At 38.8% G+C, this 12185-nt stretch overlaps 1 protein-coding gene across 2 annotated transcripts; it reads left to right on the top strand.

The window, feature by feature from the left end:
* Positions 1 to 8162: 8162 nt before the first annotated feature.
* LOC103705980 (auxin-responsive protein IAA30-like) lies at positions 8163 to 11270 on the top strand. 2 transcript variants are annotated; one of them, XM_017842499.3, is made up of 5 exons: positions 8163 to 8594; positions 9503 to 9732; positions 10259 to 10400; positions 10539 to 10600; positions 10916 to 11270. In XM_017842499.3, the coding sequence occupies exons 1-5, from the start codon at positions 8341 to 8343 to the stop codon at positions 11014 to 11016; spliced, it is 789 nt and encodes a 262-aa protein (XP_017697988.2). In that variant the 5' UTR covers positions 8163 to 8340; the 3' UTR covers positions 11017 to 11270. The 2 variants fall into 2 exon arrangements, with proteins under 2 accessions (XP_017697988.2, XP_008788131.2); XM_008789909.4 differs by having other exon boundaries at positions 8173 to 8594; positions 10979 to 11270.
* The last annotated feature ends 915 nt before the right edge of the window (positions 11271 to 12185 follow it).

Genomic DNA, 12185 nt, shown 5'->3' with positions numbered 1-12185 from the left:
CTTTCTCGATTTTTTGTCGGAAACAGTTGTCGAATCACCTAGCCGGATCGAGGTAAGTGTTGTTTGCCTCTCTCTCTCTCCTTCTTTTCCTAGATTTGTAACCATCTTTGCCTTGATTTGGGTTGGCAAATCGCCAAAATTTTATCCAAAATAGGGGTGTTCTATTTCAGTCACTTTCTCCATAATCATCATCGACGGCTGTCGAGTTTGATCAGGTTTTGTTCTAGGACCTCCATAGTCGTGTGGCCATTGGTTGGGAAGACAGTCATATTCTAGGATGAGTTTGATGATTTTTTCATGATGAACTTCCTCTTCTCTTCTTCCTTATGTCGGCCAGCCGTCGTTGCCGGCATTGCTGTAGTTGAAGGCCAGTCGTGGCCACCATTGTTGGGGCTAGGCCACCATGGTTGTCCCAGGTGCTGACCGAAGGGGGAGGGGGAAGATGAATTTCCCCATTCATGAAGAGAGAAGAGAGAGAGGTTTCTCTCTTCTTCCCTCTCTTCTCTTCCCTCTCTCGTTTGCTCTCTCCTCTTTATCTCTCTCTTCCCTCTCTACCTCTATTCTCTATCATTGATTCTTCCTCTCCCTTTTTCTCTCTCTAATTGACCCAGGTAATTGGTCGAAGGGATTCGAGGGACCTAGTGATGAATCTCTAGTGGACATTAGTAGGCGATCTAAGTTACTAGTCCACTATATGATTGTTTTTTGATAATTAAGTTTGATTTTATAGAAAGAGAGTTATCTACGTAAGAAGATTTTGATCGCGGTACTCTACACCCCAGCCTGTAAATTGTGAAGTACGTCAGTGATTGCTGTATTTAGTCAGTCTTCGGTAGAGATAAGAATTTCTGTACTTGATCACCAATATATATATATATACATACATATATACATATTTATTGATTTGTACTGTAGATTTGCATCATGAGATTTACATCGTAATATTTGTATCATAAGATTTGCATCACGAGATTTACATCGATAGATTTGATTTGATATGAAATGGTATAGTTATATGATTTCTAGTACATATATACTTGCATAATTATTATATGTATAAGATATTGAAAATATGATTATGGGAATAATGATATCTTAAATTTGAGAGAAATGCATCGCGCAAGTGGATAGTGATTTGACAAGAGTAACATATAAATCAGACAAATAAGATATGGTTTGGACTAACCTTGTTATGGACTAGCTTCTACAAACTTATGCTTGGGATAGCCTCCACGAGCTTATACGTGAGATTATCTCCACAGGCTTATGCGTCGAATTTTGTATAGCAGTTTTAGACTGGGTCATGATCTTAGTTAGTCCAAAGTTAAAAAAATATTGTTATAAAATCTAAAAATTAAATTAATGAGAAATGTATGACATAACATAAGAAACTGTTGTTAAACAATTAATTAAATTTGATATATATATATGTGTGTGTGTGTGTGTATGCTTCTTTGGTAAGATGATAGTGAGGGCTTATATGCATGTTATTTGAATGAGCTTTTTGAGTATTGATATAATATTTATTTTATCTGATATTATTTATTTAATTATTTTTTTATTACTTATAGTGTAGCAGTTCAAGATTTTTACTGGGCTGAAAAGGCTCATATTCTTTTTTACATTTTTTTTCATAGTCACAAGATGCATAGTTTCAGATGTATGGGACGTGGAGTTCGAGCAGCAATTAGTTAGTTAGTTAATTCCATTTTTTTTTTGATACCAATGAACATCTAAAACTTTGTAATTGAACTAGTTGATTTTTTAATGATAGTGGTTTTATTGGATTGAATTGATTATATATGTTTGTATTATGTGGATATTGTTAATCTTAGGCCTTACATGATCTATAGAGTTTCACTTTAGAAATTATGTATTATGTCATGTGGTCGACCCGGGTGATGGATATGGGGCATGATAGAAGTGGTATCAGAGCTTAAGATTTATGTATTCTAGGATTTAGGTTCAAAGCAAGAATAAGTGGGGGGAACATAAATAAATGATGTTATGAAGTGTTAGATGTAATATATGTACTTAAATAATTTGAATTAAAGATTCATGATGCTAGAAACATGTGCAGGTTGATATGGCGCGAGGGAATGGACATAGGCATGCTAGGAGGCTGACCCGATTTGCGGATAGCTCCACCACTTGGCCACCATCTAAATAGCAAGAAGGTGCTCCACCCTCGCCGACCAGGGGTATGCATCAGCAGGAACACCCCATCGAACCCACTAGCAGTACTTTAGAGACAGAAACTCTGAGGATAGAAACTTCTGGGGGACCCAAAATTCAGCCTAGGGAAATGATTAGTGCCTCATAGCTGATGCAAGTGATGATGCAACAACAGACTGCTACTAGGACAAACATGATGAGGATGGTGGACATATAGCAACAACAGCAAAAACAATTCATGCAGCAACAGCAACAATATATACAACAGCAATAGCAGTTTTTGCAGCAACAATAAGTGTTGTATAAACAACAACTACTGCAGCAATAGCAACAGCCATAGGGCACTGGGGTCCAACTAGAGCATCAAATTAGTTTGATTGATTTCAAAAAGTATGCATCGCTAGCTTTGAAAGGCACTGCTCATTCTATGGAGGCTAGGAGCTCGCTGAAGGAGATAGAGAAGATCTTTCAGGCCTTGAGATGCCCTGATGAGAAGAAAGTCATTTTTGTTATATTCATGTTACAAGGGGAGGTAGCAGATTGATGGAAAATGAAAAAAGGGAAGCTCAGTCTGTATGATGCTCCTTTACTTAAAAAGAATTTAAAAAGGTCTTTTATAAGAAGTATTTTTTCTCGAGTATCCAATTCTAGAAATTCTGTGAGTTTGATCGACTAGAGCATGGCAACATTACAGTTGGCCAGTATGTAGCAAAGTACAAGAAGATGTCTCAATATTCTCCAACCTTAATATCAACGAAAAGTGGACAAGCAAAAAAATTTGAGAATGGACTCAGGGGGTAGATCCAGCGACAAGTTACTGCATTCGAGCTGCCTGCTTATAAAGAAGTTGTTAATAAAGCTTTAGTGATAGAAAAGAGGCTCAACGATGCTCAAGCTGCAAGAAAGAAGAGTTTAAAGAAAAGGGCTCAGCCAAATAATTCTTAAGAGTCAAAACAGTAGACCCTTCAAGCCGAAGAACCATAGATCGAATCGAGCTGCCACTGGAGGTAGAGCACAGTCTCAAGCTGCCATTAAGTGCTATAGCTATTGTAGACCTCATCTTAAGCGGGATTGCACATGGGTTGGAGGGAATTATTTTTTATGCGGTCAAGATGGGCATACGGTTATTGTTTGTCCTAGTGGGAAAGAACCACATAGGTGTCAGGCACCTCAGTCTTCTCAGAAAGCTCTTACAATTTGAGCATCTCAGGAAGGACAATAGCAAGAAGAAGGACAGCAAAAGCCTAGGACCTAAGGGCGAGTCTATGCACTCACAGAGCAAGATGCTAATGCTTCCAACTCGGTGGTGACAGATAATAATACCAAATGTTACGCCTCCGCCTGCACGGGGCATGTGAGGTACCCAGTGCCCACGTGGGGGCCACATGAGGGGAGAACATGGGGCTTCCCTGTCAGATATTGTCCGGTTCCGAGGCCCGCACGCACGCGCACCTCAGACCCCTTCTCGATTTTGTTTTCCACCCAAAACGCGTCTACAGGATTAGGAGACACCTGCCTCATATGCCGAGGCTCCTAACCGAGTCTTTCCGATGTGGAACTATTGGGCCTCACAATTCCATTCTTGATACCCTTCCTTATTGCACATGTCATGAGATTTTTGTTTAGGATATATATTTATCATGTGGACTTGTAGCTAAAGATTATGAATATGTGGTATGTGATTATGTGGCAGGTATGATTAGGATATCATCCAATATCGTTAATATTTTATTTGACTCGGTGCTACCCACTCCTTCATATTAACCAATTTTGTTAGAAAGAATAATGAACTAGCACCTCTGTCGTTAGACATTAATCTTTGCAACTCTACACCAAGTGGAGATGTTATATTAATTAACTCAATTTGTAAAGACTGTGTTCTAAGCATTGAGGATAGGGAGATGAAAGCAGATTTGTTGGTCTTAGAGATGAAGAATTTTGATTTGATCTTTGGGATGGACTGGTTGGCAGCGTATCATACTACTGTTACTGCTTTGAGAAGACGGTCAAGTTTCAGATCCCTAGCCAATAAGAGTTCAGTTTTGAGGGTAGCAAGTTATTTCCCTGAACTGAAGGTGATCTCGATTCTACAGGCTTAGCAACTTTTGAGAAGGGTTGGGAAGGATTTCTAGCTACTATGATAGACACCTTGCAAAAGATGCCCAAGTTAGAGAGCATTCTTATTGTAAAATAATCTTCTAATATTTTTTTCAGACGATTTGCCAGAGCTACCTCCTAATAGGAAGATTGAGTTCTCCATTAATTAATTTTTGGCACTGGTCCAATTTCTAAGGCTCCATACCAAAAGGCTTCAGCTGAATTGAAAGAACTAAAAAAATAATTACAAGAGTTATTGGACAAGTGGTTTATCAAGCCTAGTGTATCTCCCAAGGGTGCTCCTGTATTCTTTATGAAAAAAAAAAGATGGTAGTCTCCGGCTCTATATAGACTATCGGTAATTAAATAAGGTGACAGTACAGAATAAATATCTCTTACTGAGAATTGATGATTTGTTTGATCAGTTGTAAAGGGGCCAAGTTTTCTTAAAAGTTGATCTTCGTTCTGTATATCACCAATTAAAGATGAAGGTTGAAGATTTGCCGAAGACAACCTTCAAAACTAGATTTGGACATTATGAATTCTTGGCGATACCTTTTGGGTTGGCGAATGCGCCTGCTACCTTCATGGATCTTATGAACCGGTATTTAAACCCTGTTTGGATCGATATAGTAGTGTTCATTGATGACATTTTGGTCTATTCAAAGAGCTCACAAGATAATGAGGAGCATCTAAGAGTAGTGTTACATACTCTTAGAGAGAATAAGCTTTATGCTAAGCTATCAAAGTATAAGTTTTGGTTAGACAATGTTACTTTTCTCAAACATGTGATCTCTAAGAAAGGTGTCTCTATTGACCCAAAGAAAGTTGAGGTAGTAATTGAGTGGAGAAGACCTTCCAATGTGTTTGAGGTGTGCAACTTCTTGGAAATGGCGCATTATTAGCGAAGATTTGTTGAGAGATTCTCTTGTATTGCCATGCCTTTATCTTGCTTGATCTAGAAGCGAGTAAGGTTTGAATGGACAGATGATTGCGAACAAAGTTTCCAAAAGCTGAAAAGACGATTGATGACGGCTCCAGCGCTAACTATTCCATCTAAACTTGAAGATTTCACCATCTACAGTGATACATCTCATAAAAGACTTGGGTGCGTTTTGATGCAAAATGGGAATGTGATAGCTTATGCTTCTAGACAGTTAAAGTCATACGAGTATAACTACCCTATGCATAACTTGGAGTTGGTAGTTTTAGTTTTTGGCTTGAAGATATGGAGGAATTATTTATATGAAGAACATTAAGAGGTTTTACAGGCTATAAGAGTTTGAAATATATCTTTACGTAGAAAGAGTTGAACTTGAGGCAAAAAAAATGATTGGAACTATTAAAGAATTATAACCTGACTATCAGTTATCATTTAGGAAAGGCAAATGTGGTGGTTGATGCTCTAAGCAAAAAAAATTTGAGTGAATTAACAGCTCTTCCGAATAGTGATATGGTATTTATTTTATCTAGTATTGTTTATTTGATTATTTTTTAATTACTTGTGATATAGCAGTTCAGAATTCTTATTAGGCTGGAAAAGCTTATATTCTTCTTTACATTTTTTTTTCAGTAACAGGATGCATAATTTTGGATGTGTGGGACGTAGAGTTCGAGCAACAATTAGTTAGTTAGTTAGTTAATTCTTTTTTTTCTGATACCGATGAACATCTGAAATTTTGTAATTGATCTAGTTGATTATTTAATGATAGTGATTTTATTGGATTGAATTGATTATAATTGTTGGTATTATGTGGATATTGTTCATCTTTGGCCTTACATGACCTATAAAGTTTCACTTTAGGGATTATATGACCATGTCATACGTGGTTAACCTAGATGACGGGTTTGGGACGTGACATCATGAAAGCTTTCAATCATAGTAGGAAACCTCATTCTTTTTTCTTTTCTTTTTTTTGCCAAAAAAAAAAAAACTTCTTAACATATCTTTTCCATTTTGTTATTTTCTTAGAATTTCGTTGTGAAAACAAACTATTTCCCAAAAGGGAATAAAAAATTCTCTAAGTACCACTTCTCAACCCCTAGAAGTTAATTTGAAACACAAGGAAGAATCAAGTAAGTACTTCACATGCATGTTTAATAGCGGGGAAAAGGAGCACCCTCCAACAAAAGTCAACAACTCAAAGTATTGAAAATCTAGTTGCTAGATTCCTTGCCCCCAGATTTCAATTCTTGAAGTGGACCTTATCTGTGAATGAGCCTTGGTTGATAAAATGTCATACATCGACTCTAAACAAGTGGGAATTCAATACTTATTCGGTATTCACATAGCATCTCTTTCGAGTCCTATGTCCTATCGCACGAAAACGAACCATCTTTTCCTTGTATCTTCGCAGCCACCCAAAAAGAAATAAATAAATAAATAATGTCGGCATCAAAAGGAGAAAACTTTACATCCTATCTATAATCAAACAAATGTGAAGCGAAATCTGAAACAATACATTTATGAAACGGTTTCTTTACATCACAAGAACTCATTTAGAATCAAAGTAAGTGCCCTAAAATAGAGACAAGATGTTAAAATACCCTGGTTTTTCAAGTCATAATCATAAAAGTGGACCAATAATAACCCCTAATTAAACCGGATTAAGGGAGACACGCCGCCCTCCTTGGGCATCACGTGGCAGTGGCTTTTGAGGGGCCCTCTCGACTTTGCCGACAGCGTCACATGGGTCCCCTGGTCCCCTCTCCCCAGAATCTTCTCACATGCCCGCCACGTGGGACCCACCCCCTCGAACCGGACCGCCCGTATCGTCACCGATTTGCAACCACGCGCACAAATTAACCCACCCTACCTATTTCGTGCGCCACGCGGTATCGAGGTTTCGAGCAGCTGCATAACAACTGTTACTGCAGCCACCATAACAAAAAATTACTCTTTTTAATTAAATAAAAGCGAATGAAAAATAAGACGGTTAGCCCAAAGCACTATCGAGCTCTGAACTGCAGGGGTGGAGCTCATGGCAGCTCGGGAAGGCCTCTCCTTCGCAAAACGAAGGCTGAATGCAGGGCGCATCATCCTGAAGAGAAACTGAGTCACAGTGATAAGATACGAGAGGAAAGGTAGAGGGGGATACGAGCCCTCTACTCCATGACATTAGGCATAATAGGAGGATGCAATACTGTTCAGATAGTGCATGTCTACCGAGAGGAACCGTGCCGCAGATTGGGTCGTTTTCTATGCGGCTCAACATTTCGAAGAGATTCTATGGACTCATCAGAGAGCCTCTTCTATACCGTTGTGCGAAGTTCTTGTTTTTGATTCGATAGGCTACACTTATATTATAATAACATGAGCAGCCGGTATATCAAAAAAAAATAATATTGTTGTTTTATGTTGTCTTTTATTTTAAAACGGTAATGAAAGCTATCATAATGATAATTATTTTAATATAAAAATTTTTGAGATGCATGATTATTTTCTTCTTTTTTATTATTACTATTTATGGCGAATCTCGGCGGCGGGCAAGACTGGATGGGCGGTGGTTGGCTGCTTTGCCGGCGAGCAGTTGAAAGGGACAGGATGGCCCCTCCCCGTCCACTCCGATTGCCGCAATCATGCGGGTGGCGACGTCAGCAAGCGTCACATCAAAGCCTCTCCCGGCAAACTCGCGCCAGGAAACGTGCCAACACGTGTCGGGATTAAACCCGGTCGGACGGTCCGACCGACCGTATCTATACGGGGACGGAGGTTGCATCTTTGCGCGAAGGAAGGATCCACCTTCCTACGTGCGAATCCACTGTTGGATCGCGCAAAGTCGCTTCCAGATCTGTGCAGGAGGATCTGGAAAGAAGATCCAACGGACGTCGTATTGAAAGAAGATCGATCATTCTTTCGGCAGAAAGACACAACCCGAACCCATCTATGCACGCTGGCCGAGTAGGGGCGAGAAGCCACCCCGCCTCTCCAAAAGCGTCCACCCCAGTTTAGTTCTCTTTGCTGGACTCATACGAAGAAGCTTGGAAGCAAGTAGAAGAAGAGAATAAGAAGGGAGAGGAAGAGAAGGATTGGACTGGAGAGTTTGAGGTTAAGGAGTTCTTTGGAGAATGGCGAGCCTTTTGGTCCCGGGGAGGGATGAGTATGGCTTGGGGTTGGAGGAGACTGAGCTGCGCCTGGGGTTGCCGGGTGGCGGAGGAGGAAAGAGGGGCTTCTCGGAGACGATCGACTTGAAGCTAAAGCTTCAGACAGTGGCTGACTCGAAGGAGGTGGTGATGGAGGTGTCGGAGAAGATGAAGAGGTCGCCAAGCCATAAGAACATCCTTCCTTGCACCAATGACCCTGAGAAGCCCCCAGCTCCCAAGTATGCTCTATTGTTTTTCTCTTTTTTTTTCCCGTGTCTAAGAAGTGATTTTGTCAATAGGTAGCAGAAGAAGTGATTGATCCTTCTGTTTTGATGGCTTTATTTTTACCATCTCCACCTTTCTCCTTGTTACTACGATGGATTACGAACACAATTGAATGCTAAGCTAAGATTCAGAAATTCGCAACGTTGTAAAATTTTCATTCCATCATTTTTATTTTTGAGAATTTTAAAAAAATGAACATATTCTGTTTAATGAAGGATTTTGGTATTAGAGGATAAGAATAGATTAGATTATCTTAGTTGCCAGTCACGTCTGCCATGTTCTCTTTTTCTTGGTAAACTTGAGCTTGAGTTGTAACAGAAGCTAAATCGTTCATCTTCTGTGCAGAAGCATAAAATTCCTGTGATTATCAGCCTACTAGCTACCCATACAGATGCAGCCACAAGATAACAATTTTTCAAAGAGAAAGACATAAAATAAAGCTTAAAATATTTTCACCTCTGATATACTTTTAAAACAAAAAACTCTTTTAAGGAAACATCAACTTCATGTTATGCGGTGGAGGAAACAAAACAAAAGCAACAGACCAGCACAGTTAATACATAATTATGTGGAAATTCAGTTGAGAAAGAGGTCATATCTATTACATGCACATAGTATGGAAAAAAATAGATGGCACCATTTACTAGCTTAATAAGGGAAAAAATTAGAAGGCAAACTATATAAAAAAAAAAAAAAATAGAAGGATTTCTTTTGTAAAATTTCAGTATTACTCAACCTCGTTCTTTTCTCTTCCTTTTCTTTTCTTTTTTTTCCCCCTTACAAAACCACTAAACACTGTACGGATATTCAGCACACCTTGTTCATTAATCGATAATAATTATTAGAATTATTTCAACTTCAGGGCGCAGGTGGTGGGTTGGCCACCAGTCCGATCGTTTAGGAAGAACATGATGGCCACCCACTCCGACAAGGGAAGCAAAGAAGGAGGGGAGAAGTTCAGCAACTCGGCGGCTCTCGTGAAGGTCAGCATGGATGGCGCACCTTACCTTCGCAAGGTGGACCTCAAAATATACAGCAGCTACAAGGAGCTCTCCATGGCCTTGGAGAAGATGTTCAGCTCCTTCACCAGTGGTAAGTTACCATCCATCCTGGACCACTTTGGCGTGCATGGAGCCCTAAATAGGATGATGCAGGTGTACTGATCTTGGTCATCTGATCAAGATCAGGGAATAATATCCATGTGTGATGGTCAGATCAATGCACCCTACTTGGGTAGCTGTCCCACTAGCTCTGTTCTGTACCCCACACCACAGTGCTATTTTTTATACCAACTCAATAATGGAGGTATTTTTGCATGCATGGGCGTGCACCTCGTTAGTTAAATCGGGTTTTGGGAGGTTTTTGTTTGGTGTTATTTCCATTTCTTTACATTGATTATAATGTGTGTGTGTATATATATATATATATATATTTATATCACAATATTGGATAATATATCCTCTCCAGGGGGAAAAAATTAGACAACATTAATTTTGGCCCTACCAATATTTTTTGAAACGAAAACGTATGTTGGTTTATAGCATAGGAGGGCATGTTTGGAGCTAAATTAAAAAGAGAAGTATGCGATGTTTTAGAAGTTCCCTTTGTCGAATTTTAGGGAACTGTGGCTCTCAAGGAATGAATGGAAGGGATTTCATGAATGAAAACAAGCTAATGGATCTCTTGAACGGTTCTGAGTATGTGCCCACCTATGAAGACAAAGACGGTGACTGGATGCTCGTCGGCGATGTCCCATGGGAGTAAGTTTCTTGCCATCATAAACATGATAGTCTAGTCCCATGCCCTTGCACTCGTATAATCTACAAGAAAACAAGTAATTGTACATTTGGGATATAGAAAATAGTTGAAGTATTATTCATTCTTTGCCAACATTTCAGGATGTTCGTTGATTCGTGCAAGCGCCTGCGGATGATGAAAGGATCGGAAGCCATTGGACTCGGTCAGTATCTTCACGCACAGTTGATTCAGTTTCTATATATATTTCTTATAAAAAAAGTGATTCTTTTAAATCAGTGAAATTATTGTCTCCAAAATCTTGTTAACAACTTTTTTTTTTCTGAGGTTTGAGAAAACATATAGTAGCAACTTCATTTCTCAAGCAAAAAGTGATGATCCTAACTTTCGATCTCTTTTTCCCCCCTCTTTTTTTATTTGCTTGGAAGAATCAACGCTACTTCCTCTTTTATTTTTCGTTAAAAAAGAATCCTAATTTCATTCATGTATCCAGAACTGATCTTCTTACTCTTCTCATCAGTCATCTATGAATCCAACTTCACGTTTAAATTAAAGTGCTTTCATTCACTCTTGAATAATTCAGCACCGAGAGCCATGGAGAAATGCAAGAATAGAAGCTGAGAAGCAGAACTGATGACCTTGGCCAGTGAGTTGGGTGTGTCATATTTTCATATATATGTAATATATAAATATGTCAGCATAAAAGAAATGGGATATGTTTATATTTGTTTCATGGACATGTTACCTCTTAAGACCAGCTTTGTCTACATTGTTTATTATGGTGTGTTTAATATCCTGTTACATGTTACTATTGCATCTGAAATGTGCTTTTATTCCTTTGGTTAAACTGGAATTCTATAATGAGATTCTTTGCATCTGCTGTTCTTTCTGCTTCCCTTTCTCTAGTCATAAGGCAATTATTAAATTCCACAGCCAACTGGAGAAGGGAGCAAGGCATGTGCATAGTGATGGGGATATATTTATATATCTTTTTGCTCCATATGTTCATGTTTCCTCCCCATATTTTTTATGCACCTATCTAGTTGGTTACATAACAGCAAAGTGGCCATACATATCCTTCCCTCATAAGTATTTTGGCCAAGTGATTAATTTAAGAGCAAGAAAAGATCTCAAATCTGCTTGCTGTTTGTGGGGAATTAATATAGCTATATGAGCATATGAAGCTTTTCAGGTTCCCTATTTGGGTTGTGCTGCAGTGCATCTCAATTTCTAATTTCTTTCTGCATCATAAGTAGAAATGCCTGTTAACCAGAGAAGGGTGTGATTGACAACATGCATTCACTTTAAGAAACTTGAATTCTTACTCGATAACGATCAAAATTTGGCCAAGTAAAGAATTGGATTAGGCAAGAGCTGAATTCATCATGTGTTTTTCTGATTACAAATTAAAAGGAGAAAAGAAAAAGGAGGAAAGGAAAACTTCTTGCTTTTGTTTCTCAGCCGGCCTGGATTTCTGAAGGTACAGCTGAGAGAGATTTACTTGGACCATATAGCAAAGAACCGGTATTGGAACTGTTAAGACTGCTTGAGTTTGAATAGCCAGGTTAGTTCTTCATGGATAGCTTCATCCTTAATTAGTTCTACTACTCCCCCAATCTCACTTTTATGTAGTAATATATATATATATATATATATATATATAAAGAATCCCTTCTAGCTAGATGATGGTTTTCACCATCTGGCCAAATACTTATTTTCTTCTCTTTTCTTTCCTCTGTACAAACTCTGTACATTCACACATAAATAAATGAAAGGTGGTATAGACTCCC

Source organism: Phoenix dactylifera, chromosome 16, assembly GCF_009389715.1.
Source record: "Phoenix dactylifera cultivar Barhee BC4 chromosome 16, palm_55x_up_171113_PBpolish2nd_filt_p, whole genome shotgun sequence".
NCBI lineage: Eukaryota > Viridiplantae > Streptophyta > Magnoliopsida > Arecales > Arecaceae > Phoenix > Phoenix dactylifera.
The sequence above is the reverse complement of the archived record's forward strand: the minus strand, read 5'-3'. Positions and strand labels throughout refer to the sequence as shown.

Excerpts from the sequence above, each read along its gene's own strand:
- LOC103705980 (XM_017842499.3), top strand. The coding sequence starts at position 8,341 with ATGGCGAGCCTTTTGGTCCCGGGGAGGGATGAGTATGGCTTGGGGTTG. Across the intron at positions 9,733-10,258 it reads GTTCAGCTCCTTCACCAGTG|GGAACTGTGGCTCTCAAGGA; the intron begins GTAAGTTACCAT and ends GTCGAATTTTAG. Across the intron at positions 10,601-10,915 it reads ATCGGAAGCCATTGGACTCG|TCATCTATGAATCCAACTTC; the intron begins GTCAGTATCTTC and ends TCTTCTCATCAG.